The sequence below is a fragment of the Coloeus monedula genome (assembly GCF_965178545.1).
Source record: "Coloeus monedula genome assembly, chromosome: 25".
NCBI classification, from domain to species: domain Eukaryota; kingdom Metazoa; phylum Chordata; class Aves; order Passeriformes; family Corvidae; genus Coloeus; species Coloeus monedula.
The window spans coordinates 6,527,900-6,544,515 of record NC_138805.1 but is presented as its reverse complement, the minus strand read 5'-3'; the positions used below and the strand labels follow the sequence as shown (position 1 = coordinate 6,544,515).

Here is a 16,616-nt window from a genome sequence, read left to right as displayed (position 1 = left end):
CAGGACCACCTCTGCTTGCCCCAAACTGGACCAAAGTTCCTCACCACTTGCCCAAAGCCTTCCTGGAAGAGCTGTGTTGGGGTGGACTGGCGGACGCAGGACCACCATCAGGACCTTGGAATGGACACGCAGCCCCTCAAACCTGCTGGGAAATGCAGGGGCAGGGGATGAGCCTGGCCTTGACACTGGCACATGCCATCCATCCCTGGGAAAAACTAAATTATGCTCTGGACTTGGTGACTCCAACTGTGCTGTAACAAATGTCTTAATAGCATCACAAGGCCGAGGCTGGCGGTGGACAGGACCCATTGGGCACAGGCATGGCTGGGTGGTGATGGCAGCACCCACTTGGCCCAGCTGCGGTGTGCGGTGTTGTGCGGTTTGCCACAGCACAAAAGGAGAGCAGGCGCTGCCGTTAATGTAGTCAGTAAATAAATAAAGGAGGGCTTAAGCTTAGTGTACAGCAATCAGTCGGGAACTACAGGATAATTAACGCAGCAGGGGGCCGGACGGCTCTGCAGGCAGGTTTAAATGAACGAGTTCACTTTCATTGAGGCAAACTTGCTCCGCTCCCTGGTGAGCCACATGGGCAGGCAGCAGCACAAGGGAGCATGCTGTGGATGCTCCCTGTCCGTGGGGACACTGACAGTCCAGGGAGACCCCCTGCCCACTGGGGTTGGTTTAGGACTAGGACCTCTGCGATTCCGCCTCAGAACAGGCACCCCCAAACTCACCACCGTGGGTACCCCCACAGCTCACCCCAAGCTTGTGGAATGCATCCTTCCTCCTCCTCCTCCTCCTCCTCTTCCTCCTCTCGGCAGGCACAGGAACAGGAGACAGCAGGCCGAGACAACGGAATTAACTTTATTGGTAGTTTTTTTGTTTTCTAACTGCAGATTCAAGGTATACAACTGAACATTGCTATTTTCCTTATGAGACTTATAAATAAAAATACAAAAAATGTTTACTACAAAAAAATCTACCGTTAGTAGGATGTAAAAAATATTCTCTTTGCTATAGAAGGCACGAACTTCACTTAGTGACACATGGAGAGAAAAAAACCTGCAGCAGTATATTCTCTTTTTTTTGTCTTTTTTTTTTCCTCTGTCAGAAACACTGAAGTCTTACAAAGAAATGCATCTGAATCTACACAGGACGAAGGCAGATGCGGAGAGCTGCAACTAGGAGACACCACAACTGGTTTTTTTTTTTTTCTTTTTCTTTATTTTTCAGGAAACTTTTAGCTAACGGCATCTGTGGCTAGAGGACAGAGAGAGGACTTGCAAGCAGAACCGCAGGGGAGCGAACGGCGAGGGGAGACAGGAAAAGTCATACAAAAAATAGGAGCTGATAGATACTCTGAGAAAACCAAAGGGGAACTTGGGCACCTTCTGCGCCCGGGCTCAGAGAGGTGCTGAGGTAGACGGAACGAGGACAGCGACGGACCCGAACCACGAGCGGCAACACAGAGCAACGGGACGGGCAGGCGGGCGCTCACGACACTGACAACAAGCCAGGGGAGAGGGAGCCCGGGACCACGGGGCCCCGTGCGGCGCTTGGTCCTCACTGCTATGATACACATATATATACTTATATATATATATGGAGGGGTGGCGGGGGCTGCGCCACAGCAAACAGTGCAGGGACGTGCGCCCAGGATACGGCAGCATCATTCCAATGCTGACCCCAACACTGTTGCAATGGGGGCTGTGTCTCTGAGGGAGAGGGATGGTGAGATGGAAGGGGAGGTTAAAGCAAAAAAAAAAGAGCCACATGAGCTCGGCCATGTGCTCCATGGCACCATGGCACCCGCGTCTGGCAGCGCCAGGACACCACAGGGGCCTGCCGTGCACATGCCAGAAATTGCAGCAACTTTCTGTGTGAAAGAACTGTTTACTCTTTTTAATATTTTTTCTGTTTTTTTCTTAGGCACAACAATTAAACGAGCCGTTCTCCACAGTCACATCCCGGATTGTACAGCAGCGGTGTCCACCCTGCGCAGAGCAGCAACGGTCCCACGCGCAGAGGCACACGCACGTGCGAAGCCAGACTGGGGCGCGAGGGAGGATGCTGCTCCCACAGCCGTATCCCTGCTTGGCACCAGGAGAGGTGGGATGGGCACCCCAAACCCAGAGGTTTGTGTCCCTCCAAACTGTATCCAGACACTGTCCCACTCTCCCCAACCCCTCCTCCTCCTTTTCACCCAAACGCAGCAAAACGACAAAAAAAGAGCCACGGGATGGAACCACCAAGCCCGCGGCTGCGCAGGAGAAACACAACAAAAACGAACACAAGAGGTAGCTTCAGAACCAACACCCCCAGCCCCATGGGGCCAGGCAAAAAATACCAGTTTTGGTAAGGATAATGCACAACAGGAGGTGGGCAGGGACACCACTGCCCCACCACCTCTCCACCATCAATGCTGGGCACATGGCTGGTGCACCCCAGCCATGCTGCCCCAGCCATGCCGTCCCCTGTCCCTCCCAAATCAATAAAAGCTCATGAGGTCACAAAAAAACGAGGTAATTTCAAGTAAAATGTGCTAAACGTGGAAATATTCCAAAAGAAAGTTCAAAAAAACCCCAAAAAAAAGCAAAGAAAGTGGCGAGCAAAGCTGCCTGCCACCGGACACCCCTTGCTTGTGGGCTCCTGCGGCTGAGGGCTGGGCAAAAAACCCCACATGTGGCACCTTCCAGGTGCCCCAAATCAGCAGAAGAAAAGAGGATCCCTGCATTTGGAGTGATGCCACATACTAACAGCCCCAACAGTGGCACTGACTGCACATCACCAAACCAACTGCATCTCCCCATGGGGGGCTTCACTCTTGCCCTGGGAAGGCAGGGAAGGAGGGAGAAATGCATAGAGAGGTCTTTGGTCATGGGGAGAGCAGCAGCCTCCTGTGCCCCTTGAGCCCACCCAGACACCAGGCAACACCTCAAGGCAGCCTGGCTCACAGCCAGCTCCCTGCCCCAAACACCCTCCTCTGGCCAGGATCCCCCCAGGACGCTCTTGCCAAAGCACTTGTGGCTCACAGGGCACTGTGCTCTCCTGCCTGCGATGCCACAGCCTGGGAGCATGAGAACCTGCCAGAATGGGGCCCAAGCCTCACACGGGAGCTCAGGTCTTCTGCAGGGCATCTACGGCAGGGTCTACACAGTGACACAGGACACCAGGAATTAAAGCCTTCCCAGAGCACTGGCTGTACTCACACTTTCAGGGAAGCGCCTCTTTACTACATGGTCTTCCCAGCAGCACCAGTGGCCAATGCCAAGGGTGATGGAGGGGCTGGCCGGGGGTTGCAAAGGGTGAAATCTGCCCTGCAGCAAGGGTGCGAGGGCAGCAGGCGCATGAGCAGCTGGGACAGCAGTGTGGATGGGGCTGGGGAAGGGGCTGGAGCATCCCTCGCTCCAGCATGAGCTGCAGGATCCTTCCGGTGAGAAGAAATGAATGAGAACTGAAAACAAACAAGGCCATGGATGCTGCGGGTTTGGTGGGATTTTTTTTGCCCAGTCATCTGCCACTTGGCCCTGCTGCCCCTGTGCCTCCTCCCTTAGACATAGCAGAGGTAGAGATAGGTCTTCTCTATCCGCCAGTCGGTGGGGATCTCCTCTGGTTTGTGGCCCTTCATGTGCTTCTGCATGGCGGAGAGGCTGGGGCAGTACTCCAGGCAGATGGTGCACTGGTAGGGGGAAGCGCCATTGTGGGTCCGAAGGTGTTTGATCATGGCCGAGTAGTCCCGGGAGCGCTGGTGGCACAGCTTGCACTCAAATGGCTTCTCGCCTGTGGGAGACGGGGATACAGGGGTGTCAGTGGGGGCTCGGGGTCTCCAGGTGCTAATCAACTGCCCGGCATCGACGCTGCTGCAGCGGGCACAGCCGATAACCAAGTAATGAACAGCAGAACCAATGTGACTATTGATCCCCTGTTTATGATAGTAACGTGCCGGTGCATCCGGGGGTCCAATATCCCTGGCTGCTGCCCTGGTCCACGTGCCAGCATTTCCGCCAGGGGACCGGTCTGGCATTGCCAGCCTCACCACAGACACCCCAGCATGTACCTGTGTGGACCCGGTAGTGGGTCTCCAGCTGGTGCTTGAGGCTGAACTTCTTGCCACAGCCGTTGCACTCATAGGGCTTCTCACCGGTGTGGATGCGCTTGTGGCCCTTCAGTGTGCTCTCGTCCCGGAAGCAGCTGCCGCAGAACTCGCACTCGTAGGGGTGGTCGCCTGCAAGCACACGTGGGCGTCAGGGCTGCCGTGACCGCTGGGCCACACCAAAACCAGCTCCCATGCCTTTTTATCACTGGCACCCAGTGCCATCCTGAGGAGAGAGCACCCCCATCTCCCCAGTGCAGTGTGCTGGTCCCTTCATGCCTGTACAGAGGGGATGCTCAGGTCCATGGCATGGCAGAGAGACTGGAGCGTGCTGCAACCCTCCCACCACCAATTCCCAGGTTTTTCACCCAGCAGCACTGGCACAGACCCAGCCCTGGGCATCTCCCACACTCCAGACCAGGCGGCTGATAAATGAACTCTGGTTCGGCACCAAAGGCAGAATGATTTGAAGGAAAGGTGAGGGCTCCAGCTACTTATTTATTACAGCCGCGAAGGCAAGGACAATAAAGATAGATTGATCGTCCGAGACTTTGTTCATGAATATTTAAATATTACTGATTTGTCTTGTCACTGTAATTACAATTTCTCTGTGCCGCATATCCTACAAGCACAGTTTATGGTAAAGAATGGTGAACTGTATTTCACTTGTCCTGCTGCAGATGTGCGGAGCTGCCAAGCGTGTAATGTTCCCCGCATTTCATACATTTTCTTCAGCTGTGAAGGCTTAAGTCATCCACAATGACCTACGTTTTTTCATTATCCCCGTGTCAAACTGCACTCGTGCCTGGGCATAAATTGTCCTTCTCGTTATATACTCACATGCCTGTGCTTTCGCTTCCTCTTTAAAATGGTATTTTACTCTCTCCCCATTTGCCGCAGCCCAGCCCTGCGGCCCCTCACCCCCTCCCACAGCTGCTGCCTGGGCACCTGGGGGGAGGAGGATGCTTGGGATGCAGTTTGGAGCTCCCCTCCAAAGGCAATGCAGGTGGTGCCTGTGGGCTGCTGTTGACTTTCCCCTCCCCGTGCCCAGTTCCAAGCTGCCACTTTGGCTTTTGATCCTACAGTCAAAGACAGCAATTTTGCAGCCAGAGGCAGCTAGCATTTCCACCCACCCACTTTTCAGGGGAGCCTGAGCCCACAGAGCACCCTGGCCCTGGGAGAAGAGGGAGCATCCTGCAGCTGTGCAGGATGGCACCACATGGCACAATTAAATGCTCCTAAAGCACCGATGATCCCAGTGTTTTTTCACAGCCGGGAGCTACTAAAGCAGCAGAGGTTGGGCTGGGACACGCGCAGCCTGACCCGCAGCCCAGGTCACCGGATTACTGGCTATAAATAGCTCCAGCGCTCAGCATTAACATGCTTATCATCAACACAGGATTCCCGTTTCCCACACTGGGACCCCTAGCCCATGTGTGGGTCTGGCAGCTGCCAGCCACAGGCTGGACAGAGTGACCCTCTGCGACACCACCCGCACAACCCCCAGCAGCCACCTTTGCATCCCTTTTGGAGATTGTGTGCGTGCCCCCTGCCTGACAAGAGAAAGAAGGGGCATCCTGGCTCAGCACACATTTTGCTCCCTGTCAGCAACAGCAGTGCTGTCAAGGAGGGCGCATGAGCCTCCCACTTGTGTGGGCAAAGGATGGGTGAGGAATGCTTCACCCAGGCAGCTGTGAGGAGCCATGGCACTGGCTGTGATCCTGCACAACCCTGCTCGTCCCCCAAGAATCAGCTTGGACTGTTTTGTGACTGGCCCCGAATGATGGTGCTGATGGTGTGGCTGGGACCACACAGCTGCCTAGGGACACCATCAGAGGAGCTGAGGACACGGTGCGGGCGCTTTGAGGACACGGCGTGAGGCAGCCAAGCCGTGCTCTCCCGCCTGGCAATCCTGCAGCCAAGCCCTGCCCCAGTGGGGCCACGGCAGCACCAGCTACACGTAGCGCAGGTCACCCTAATCCCATTAGGGCCGAGCACCAGCTGATTATGTGCATCTACCGCCGTAAGCTGATGAGGCAGATATGATCGCACACCCCCTACGAAGGTCACGTGCCACCTCAGGCCGGATCAACTTATTACATGCACCTTTTTTTGTTCTGTTTTTCAAATCCAAGCCACTTCAGTCACCTCTACACTTTTAATACAAATCACCTTTCTTCCCCCTATTTCTTTTTTATGGGGAAACAGCATGTCCCAGCTGCCTCAGCCCCGAGTCCCCATGGTGGTGCTGCCGTACCTGTGTGGGAGCGCAGGTGCCTCTTGAGCGCGGTGTGGCTGGGGAAGGTGCGGTTGCACTCGCTGCAGATGTAGCTGCGCACCCCAGCGTGCACCTCCATGTGCTGCTGCAGGGCGCTCTGCGTCTGGAACCGCTTGCCGCACAGCAGGCAGAAAACAGCCATGTCTGTACCTGTGGGAGAGGGAGAGACCCTGCTTAGGCACTGCCTGGCACCCAGGACCCCCAGCCTGCTGTCCCATCACCCCACTGTGTGGGGGTACCTATTCCTACATGGCAGCAGGGATGCTCTGGCAGCAGAAGGGACCCCAACAGCTGCAGGGCTCTGGGTGTCACTGGAAGTCCCAACATCAGGACCCTGGCCACCCTGAGCCTGCTGACACTGGCCCTCCGAGGGGAACAGCTGAAGAGGACAAGTGGCTCTTATTGCACTGAAGGCAGCTGGGAGCCCTGGCAATGCCGAGGGATGCCCAAACACGAGGCAGCTGTTGAGTGATCACTGCATCCCCACACACCTCTGACAGCTGCCGAGCTCAGATCTTGTGATGCCCAGGGGAAAGGAGATCCCAAGAAGTGCCCCACGAAGCTGCCCTGGGGGGCAGGAGGCAGGATGCGAGAGGGCGATGTGCCCACCCCTTGCGCTGTGTGCGACCCCAAGCCCCAACTCAGATCCCGGCTCCATCCCATTGGTCATGGGTACAAACCTGGCTGCAGCAACAGAACAGGGACAAAACCCCAACCCAGGTGCTCCTACCCTGTCCATAAACATCTCAGACCTCTGTGCTGTTAAACAGTTTGTTTTTGCTTATGCATAGCTGATTGTTCAGAACTGTGAGTCACTGCAAATTGTATTACACAGGGAGATTAAGCAAATAAATGCTCGCTTTTTGGAGACATTAAAATGTGAGGACTATGGAAATAAAATTAGCTAGAAAATTGTATTAGCAATTCATTAGCAGCACAAGATGTTCAAGGTAACCAACAGATCCATGCAGCCTTCAGGAATAGCAAGGGTGGAGTGCCACGCTGCCAAAACCAACCCTGGGGAGACCACCAGGACCACAGCAGCACAGGGCAGGGACATGGTGGGCAGTGGCACTATCGGCGTCATGGTCCTGCCCAGCATGCAGGCAGGTGACAGCGAAGGATGCTCCTGGGCAGACCCACCCCTCCAGCTTGGGAACCATGGGCAATAGGCATCCCAGAGAGCATCTCAGTTCACACCATCACCTGCTTTGGCATTGTGCCATCACCCACCCAGGTGTGGTGGCATGCCACGGCTAGCTCTGTCCTGCTGGGGAAGCAGGAGCTGCCTGGGGGGATGCTCAATCCCAGCCTTGCGCTGGGCTGCCCAAAAATGCTCCGAAATCTGAAGAAAAACCCCAGTGAAATGGGAATAAAAGCAGCAAGAGAGGTGGCCCCGCACGGGAGCTGCCTTTCTCCCTCTGCAGGGATTTACCCAGGGGGGTTGCAGGCTCTTGTGCCCCCCACGCAGCTGCGGACAAAACGCTCCTGAGACAAAAAAAAAAAAAAAAAATTAAAAAAAAAAAGCAAAAAAAAAGCAGGCAGACCCGAACGGGCAGTGCGAAGCAAATCCCAAGAGGTATGTGGCCCCGCGGCCCTCGGCGGCCCCGGCGGTGACAGCAGGACGGGTCAAAGGTCCCCGGGGCTGAGCCCCCAGCGCCGCGGCCAGCTGCGGAGCGGAGGCCCTGGCCGGCGGGACGCCGGCCCCGATAAATCTGCCGCCAGTAGCCCCCGCTGGGGCCGGGGACAATGGGCTCCCGTGGGGGCGGAGGGCAGGACAATGCCGCCGGGCCGGCGCGCGGGGCCGTAACAAATCCTCCCTGGCACCGTAGGGCCCTCATTTGTGAAACTAATTGGCCCCCGCTTGAAAAAAAAAATGGGCTGACTCCAGCAGCCACAGTGATGGAGACGAGCTGCCTTGTGCATGCGTGGGGGGACGGGGCTGGTTGCTGGACCTGGGCATCCCCCAGGTACTGCTTCTTGGGACCTGCAAAAGGCAGTTTTTAATTCCCCCCCCCCCCCTCAAATAATGCATCAGTAAATAAATACCCCAGACCAGGAGGTCAACGTGTACCGGCATGGCCTGTGAAGGCACCGGGCTCCGGTTGTGCTCCGACAGCAGAGCATCTGCGTGACACAAAGCCTGATACCGGCCGGGCGCAGAGGTGGAGGGTGTGGGAGATGGCCCTGCATCCCAGCATTGAGCTCAGCAGTGGCACACGGAGCACAGAGCTCAGGCACCGCTTGTTCCCAGCCCTGAGGCTCCGCAGATGACATCGTCCAGCAGCCAAGGGGCGCGGCAGGCACCATGCCGGGGGGTCTGCTGGGTACCGTCCCACTGCCAGCCTTCAAGCTGTTTGATTTTTTTTTAAGCTGCATGTCAACTATGTCACACCTTTGGAGAGAGGATGGGAAGCGGGAAAAAATGGCAGAACTCTTGACAAGGTGCGACACAGGACTCAGCCCTGTGTCGTGTCATGAATGCATCCCTGGGCTCCAGCCACAGAAGCCCTGAGCCAGCCCTCAGCCATCGGAAGAAAAATCACCCCTGATAAAGAAATGCTGCCACCCCAAATCAGTGAGAGACGGATTTATTCATTTCCCTGACATTTTAATGGTTTCTCCCCTTTTTGCGGGAAGATGATTACAAATTAAGCAGCATTTAAATGCTTTTTACTGTCAACAATTAAAAGGGGTGAAGGCGGGTGAGCAATTCATTCCCCGGGAAACGCGCTGGCTCTCGGCGGGCGCCGGCGGCCCTTCCCTCTACTGTACACCGCACAATGGCCCCGAGCGCACCATTAATTTTGCAGGACGTTCAAAAGCAAATTAAAATATAAAAGCCCCCGGGCTCAAAGATAGATACTGAGGGAGGGGGCAGCATAGGTCATGCTTGTAGAATTGGATTCTTAGCAGCTGGGGAGGTTTAAGCACAGCCCCGCACGCTGCGTTCAGCTGCCACCTTTGCCCACTGTCCCTGGTTTCCGTGTCCCTGCCAGACCCAGTGCTGGGCCAGCAGCTGAAAGCCACTAGTGGAGCAGCTGTTAGCACTGCCACAGGGTTCTGAGGTGGAAGCCGGAGTGATTTGGGTGTTAGATGCTCTTTTGGTAAGCATGCTGGCCACAGCTTGCAGGGCCTTTTTAACTAGGAGGTGGTCCCAAAACTGATCTTTAGGGGAGGGATGCTTGATGGAGGGAGGGAAAACCCAATGGCTGCAAGCCTGGAGATACACATCCCTGTTCTCCAGCAGCTTGATCCCAAAGCAGTGCAATCGCCAGAGACGTGATGACGAGCAAGATGCGACGTGTGACAGCGTGCCCCGTCCGAGTCACAGTGAGGGATGCTGCAGCACCGCGGCGTCGAGCGCGGCACCGCCCCCCACCCGCTGCCTCTGCCAGAGCAGGAATTAAACTAAAAACCGGCGTGGCGACGGGTGAGAGAGGCAGGGTGGGGTGGGACTCCCTCGGCCCTGGGCTCTGGTGGAGTTACGGATGCGGGAGGTGCACCGCAGGAGAAAGGCGACACGTCCCCTTTAAAAGGAAATATAATTTACAGTGTGCAGCCAGGCGGGCCATAGTTTCAATCTCGTTTACTATAGAGAAAACTCTGCTAGCTGTTCTCTATCCCACAAATCCGATTTAATCAGACAAGCCAGCCAGCGTGGCTTGAAGTAAAAACGGATAATTAGTAAACAGAGAGCTACTTCAGTGCTTCATTGGCATTCGAGCCGGGCTAGTGTGTCGCATTTAAAATGCAGTCTGATGAAGTTTACAAAATCAAACCATTTGTTACTCCTATTGAAGAGGCTTCAGGCCACTTGCAATTAAATTGGAATTAGTGCTTAGAATGAGATACAGCAAATTCATACTAAAAAGGGATCTGACTTTCAGACATTTGACTTCAAGTTTTTCCCCCCATGCTAGAGCACACGTGCGTGTGCCAGCCTGCCGGCCCCCCAGAGCCCCCAGCAGCACTGCCAAGTCCAGACCTGCTGTGTGGCTGGGAATGGGGTGACTCGGGGATGCTGTGGCAGCAGGGGAGGGGGGAGAAAGGGAGCGGAGCCACCATGCTGGTGAAGCAATCCCCGCTGAGCCCCAGCATGGAGGCAGCACAGGGCTGGGAGTCCCCAGGCACGCAGCGCCAACGTTGCAATGTGCAAACCAAACTGCCTCTCCCTGAGTCCACTTCATAACGCTGCCATCTTTCCCTGCCTGTCCTCAGAGCCACGTTATCAGACTTGAAAAATGAGGCAGATCCATCCACTGTTGCAATAATCAGGAACACAGAATGAAAGGCTGTAGAGGGGCACACTAGGAAGGCTCCAGCATTACCATGGGCACGAGCATGCTCACATCAAAGGATGCTGACAGAGCCTGTTGCTGCCTTACGCACACACCCTAAAACCCCCAAACCCTCAGCTCATGTCCTGCTAATTCAGGGTCTCCCACAAGGCTCCCCCCTCCTTCACTCTTCATGTTTAACATCATCTCTTACACGATGCATGTGCCTGAGTAGACCTGACACTGCTGCTGTCCTTACAACGAAGGTGAATGGCTCCAAAACATCCTGGCCATGCAAAGCAGGAGCCCAAGGGCTGTTGGCTCTCCTGAGACGAGATTTCAGGGACATTTGATGATTTTTGTCAGCATGTCAAAGGCCCTCTACCAGCCTCCACCTCCCAGCCAACACTGCTGGCTGCTGCTGCAGGGGAAGCTGCAGGCCCTAGTGTGCAGGAACGGCAGCACTGGGGAGGAAGGTGCCATTGGCAACAGTGGCCAAAGAGTGGCAGAGAACCCTCCCTTTCAGCCCTGCCCACAGGAAGGCTGGGAGAGGCAACAGTGCTGGCAAGGGGCACACTGCCTGGAGCATCCCTGTCACAGCTCCAGCACCCAAGCCCAGGCACAGCTGGCCTGAAGGACAGCCTGAAGACATCCAGCTCAGCTTGACACAAGGGACCCTGGGACCACAAGGGTGGTGGCACATCCGGCTGTCATCGAGTTGAGGGGGAAGATGGATGATGAAGGACAGGCAGAAGAGCAAGCACTGGCACAGGCCTGGGGACACTGGTGGTGGCACCAGCACGAAGGCTGTGTTTTTCCCCAGGATGATGGTGGATGCATGTGCAGGGTAAGAAAATTAACCCAGTTTTGGTGTCTGCTTTCAAGATTCTTATGAAACCCAAAGTGGTGTTTTTGGTGGCAGCACTGAAGTACACCCACAGGCAGGTGCAAAGAAGCTCTCCCTGAATGCTGCTGTTGGGACACAACACCTGCAGATGCCTGCCTGGATGTAGGGGTGCTGTGCAGAGCTGTGTCGTGCGGAGCCACCTGCTATTGAGGGGTGATGGTGGCCTTCATTACTGTGCTGAGCCAAACAGCCCCTACAACCTTCATGGTTCAGTGGAGAAAGGGGGGAAACCCCCTAAGATAAACAGAGGAAATACAGGCATTTTGTGCCAGAGTCACCAAATCATCCCAGTTTCAAAGGCTGCCTCTGGACTCCACAGCTCAGCTTCTGTGCTAATTAACATCTTTATGGAAGGCAACTTCTCCCAAGGGGGCATTTGTTTGATTATTATTATTTACTTAGAGATAGCCTAGCTTTCTTCCCAACTTCAACTGACTATGGAAAATTAATTCTTAAAAAGCAGCCGATGCTGCCTGCTCTCCTGCCCCTGCTGGTTTTCCTCCTGGGCTGGATGGCTGCAACAGGAGGGCAGGGCAAGCTTCTGACACTGCCTGCTGCCTCCGTGCCAGCTCACACTTTTACAAATGCTGAGGAGAACGCCGGCATTTCAGAGCAGTTGTACAACATTGACCTTGCAAGCACAGGGGATTAACAACCCCCCCAAATTAGATGCCTCATTTTTTGCTCCTGCAGTGATGCACAGGGCTGCTTCCCACCCAGCCATGCTCCTGCTCTCACCCTTGCCTGGGGCAGAATGCACATGGAGGATGTATGGGTTGCTGGTGCCCCCAGCAGTGTGGGCAATGGTGTCAGGCCTTGAGCTGCAGCTCTGGCATGGGCAGCTCATGACTGCTGGGGGTGATTTATTCCAGGGGCCATCTGGACCTGGGGGACAATGTGGTCCCATATCCTGGTGACCTGGCTCATTAGTCACACCCTCGCAGCTTGACCTCTTCGTCTTCCCTTGAGTATGGTGGGACAAGAGCATCCCCCTCTCACCTCCCTTTTGGTGGCCCATTGCTCCCCCGTGCCCAGCTGATGGCACCTTGTACCTTCCCCACCACCCTCCACCTCCATCACTGTCACCGTTGCCATCATCACCACCTTCCCTCACCATGTTTCCTGTGATTGCTCAGGCAGAGCGATTACAAGGGCATGTGCGGGGAGGGAAGGAGCCTGGCGACGATTAGCGGCGGTGGCTTTATGGCAACAGGCACACAACTCATTCGTTTCATGTTTTGCAGAATATAAAAGCGCTGAAACATTTTAATTTTAAAATCTTATCATTGAATTTACTGCTTTTCTCTCGCAATGATTTGTGTTGCTTTTTAATTTTTACAGTCTCTACAGAAGCCAGATGCTACCGCCTAGGGCCAAAATAATAAAAACCCGCTGCAGTCGTGAGTTACAGAACAAAAAGGAAACGCGCGGCTGACAGAAGTTAATATCTCAATTTAACAGTGCTGCTCCGCTAATGATCCTTTGATATGTGTTTATTTAGAAAGGTCTGATCTTGACCTTGAAAGCAAACTAAACTGCAAAGTCTTTATGAGAGGAGAGAAAGACTTTATTTATAGACTGGCTTTGCGTCAATCACGGCGGCAGCTGGACCCGCGCTGGGTGAGGCTCCGCGGCTGCCTGTGGGCCCAAATGGGGAATTCAACGGGAAATACGTTTTTGGGTGGGTGTGGGATCAGCTGTTGTGGGGGACCGCAACGCATCCCCCATCTCTAGGGCAGGATGCTGAGCCCACCATGGAGATGCAGTCCAAGGGATATGGGCAGCTCCGGGCCTGTGAGGAATGCTCCTGATCCAGACACACCCCTGTCCCCAGAACAAGCCACCCTGGAGCGCTGCATGCCTGACCCCTTCTTCCAGCACTGGAAAGCGCCACCTCTGCTCCCTGGTCTGCTCCCTGAATGTGGTCCCCAGGCTTTGGAAGGAAGGGACGTGCTCAGCATCATCCCAGCCCACACTGACACAGCCTGAGCAGGCTTTCCTCCTCTCCCTGAAGAAACTGATTGCTACGCAAACCTGGCAGACGGAGTTTTTAAGGGCATATCCTTTTTACTGCATTTCCACCTCCTGGCTGGGGAAGGTGGGAGGTTCCTGAGCTTTTAATACTTCTAGCCTGGGATTGCACTGCAAACACTTCACACCTATGGTGAACTGTGCTCTCCAGCCCAATTTCCATTTTTTCAGGCCAAACAGTTGTTTGAAGCCGTTTGCAGTCCCTAAAGCCTTCTGGCTGAAGCTGGAGGCACATCCTCCTTGCAAAGCTGTAACCCTCAAAGCCTTTTTATTGTACTGGATATCTGTCAAAATATATCAATACATGTTAAACCCATTCAGGCAGCCTCACTCACGATCATCCTTGGCAAAAACTGTCACTCAGCTGTTTTAGCCCTAAAGGTACTGATGGAAAACTGCTCCCTTTCCTGGCAAAACACATCACCTGGCCAAAATCCAGCAATCTGGTATCTGAACACCTATGTGCAACACTTCCCTTTTGTGCTGCTTTCCCCTAAGCTGACACCATTCTGGAGAACGCTGGATTCACCCCTGCCATTCCCAAGGAAGCTGTGCATTGAGGGACCACCTCTGCCCTTCCTGAGGACCAGTTTCTCTGGGGCAACCAGTGGCAAATCATGGTGGCATTTCTGGCCATTGCATCAGATGGGAAGCTGCCATCTACACACTTACTTGTCATCAGTGCACCAGCTTCCCAGATTTCCCAGTTGGAATTTGGACTGAAACCAGCTGAAAAAACAATTTGACTTTCTGCTGAAAACCCATTGTATTTCCCCCAGTGCTTCTAAACCGTGGTTCAACTGATGTGCTAGAAACTGCTCCATCTCCCAACGAAGAGCTTTGGTGAGGAAACCGAGGGGTCTTCCCATGGGAGACCACTATGACCATCACCACTGCCATCATCTCACCCGGCACAGAGCTCCACCTGCCCATGGCCAATCCATTCACTCGTGCATCTCTCCTGTTCAGGGTGGCACCATTCTGGCATCCCCCAGTCTCACGGAGCTGTTGCGAAGCCCTGGTTCACACCTCATGCTACAAAATGACCTTTTTGGTGCTGAGGCGGCTGCCTGGCAGAGCCTGGCCAGTGGAGTGACCGGCTGCCGTGAGGCACAAAGCTGGAACTCGCAGCATCTGCTTATTATTCCTGCACCCCCATCATTAAAAAAAGAGAAAAGATGAAAAGGCCCCCTCGGGAAAGCTGGGGAGACGTGGAGCGGCACCAAGCTCAGCCTGGCCCCCAGTTGTTGGGGGTTTTTGTACAGCGGGGAGACGCGAATCCTGGGGGACAAAAGTAACTGCTAAGGTAAGTTAAACCTTGTCGAGATGAACTTTCCTGCTACTTTTAATTAAAAGTTCTTTGGAATTAAAAAGGACACTATTCAGGAAAGGCTGAAAAAAAAAATTCATTGACACCAGCCCGCCCCCCTCCCCTTTTTCCCAAGGAAAAGAAAAAGCTGTTTTTGTGTGTCTGCTCACCCAGCCCGCACTGTACAAAAGGAAGCGGATTTGCAGCAAGACACATGAGATGACCCCCTGACCCCGAGCCGCTGAAAAGTCCTCAATGGCATAAATACCAGATAATCAATCACATACCAGGAGGGCCGGTCCCCCTGCCCTCGCCCCCGCCGCCGGGTTTATGAGAGATGCACTGTAAACGGACACCGGCTCCTGACGGGAGGCCCCTCTCGGCATTCCTCTGCTGGACCAGGAGACCCCGGCTGCCTCTGAGACCGTGTTTCATCCCTCTTTTATGAAGCCCAGCATGGAAATGCTGAGCATCCTCAAGCTTGCCATAGCCGACCCCTTGTGCTCCAGAGCAAAGGGGGACAGAGACTTCTCTTTGTGCTCTGGAGAGATGGCCAAGCATCCTCCGTGCCACCACAGGCCAGCATGTGGCCAGCACTGAGTTGGGCATGCAGAAACCAGGGAGAAACCAGCCCCATTTACAGAAGGCTTTGCTTTCTGGGGGGCTGGCTTTGTGAAGCCTTTGTGGGTTCTAGCAGTGACTACCATGTCATGCTGTGCTCCCTTATGGGGCTCTGACCAGCACCCTGACTGCCAGCAGAGGAAGGCTGCTGAGTCCCTCTGGTGCTCCAGGGCAACAATGGATGCTAAAACTTTCAAGAGAGGGAAGGGAAAAAACTTGCTGTGATACCGCACTGATTCAGTTAAATGGGGAGCCACTTGGCAACTAAATTTGATAATGCTTTTGTCCACGGGTCAGAGGTTAAATATGTTCACACTAATCCCCTTCATCTAGAATTAAGGGACAAGAAAGATTTCTCCGTAGCTTAGAGAGAGGGCTTTTCTCATCGCAGTTTAAATAGTATTTGCACAGGAAAATTAAAGGCAGACCATTGGCCCTGATGCCATCGTGGCTGCATGGCTCTGCCACACTCCCATCTCCTTGCTTGTTTTGGTGAATCCACCAGCTTGCATGACGACTGGCCTCATCACATTTCCCCACGTGTGCACCAAGGAGCACAGGGAATTCTTGCTGCCATTTGCTGTCAAGGTGGCAGAAGCAACTGTGGTTTGGAAGGCAGGGAGATTCCCGGCTGCAGGAATGCGCGCCAGGACTCAGATTTCAAGCGCTGTCACAGGACATTACTGTCAGACAAAGGGGCTCTGTGCTGTGCCCCTAGGACCCACTTCCCCCAGACCCTCTGTGAGCTGGGGCCGGCACCTGAGCATCCAAAATCCACTCTTGCACCCAACAGAAAATCTGCGAAGCATCAACTGTCCATCACAGCACAGCATTGCCGGCACTCCCTCCCGCCGCGGGACTGTGGAGCCGAGGCGAGCACGGGAGGGATAATTACCTCTAAGCGTACTTAATACTACAGTGCATTATCTCTAGCTATGGAGAAAAGCATGATCTGGAGGTATTTCCCCCCAAAGCCTCATTGGGCTGCTCTCGGAAAACCCTCCTGATTCCTGTGAAATGGTAATAGGAAGTCACAGGCAGCCCAGAAAGACGTCAGGCTGGTTTTGGTAAGGAAGTGTGCCAACTGCTTGTGCTGG

General features: G+C 54.4%; 1 protein-coding gene across 5 annotated transcripts in view; it reads right to left on the bottom strand.

Annotated features, from left to right (window-relative positions):
• Window positions 1-842: 842 nt before the first annotated feature.
• ZBTB16 (zinc finger and BTB domain containing 16) overlaps window positions 843-16,616 on the bottom strand; it is a 55,315-nt gene continuing 39,541 nt past the window's right edge. For all 5 annotated transcript variants that reach the window (XM_082297114.1, XM_082297115.1, XM_082297111.1 and 2 more), the window contains 3 exons: window positions 6,351-6,521; window positions 4,058-4,225; window positions 843-3,780 (listed from right to left, as the gene is read on the bottom strand). In XM_082297114.1, the coding sequence (XP_082153240.1) occupies window positions 3,551-3,780; window positions 4,058-4,225; window positions 6,351-6,521 (569 nt within the window). In that variant the 3' untranslated portion in view covers window positions 843-3,550. The remainder of the gene's footprint in view (window positions 3,781-4,057; window positions 4,226-6,350; window positions 6,522-16,616) is intronic.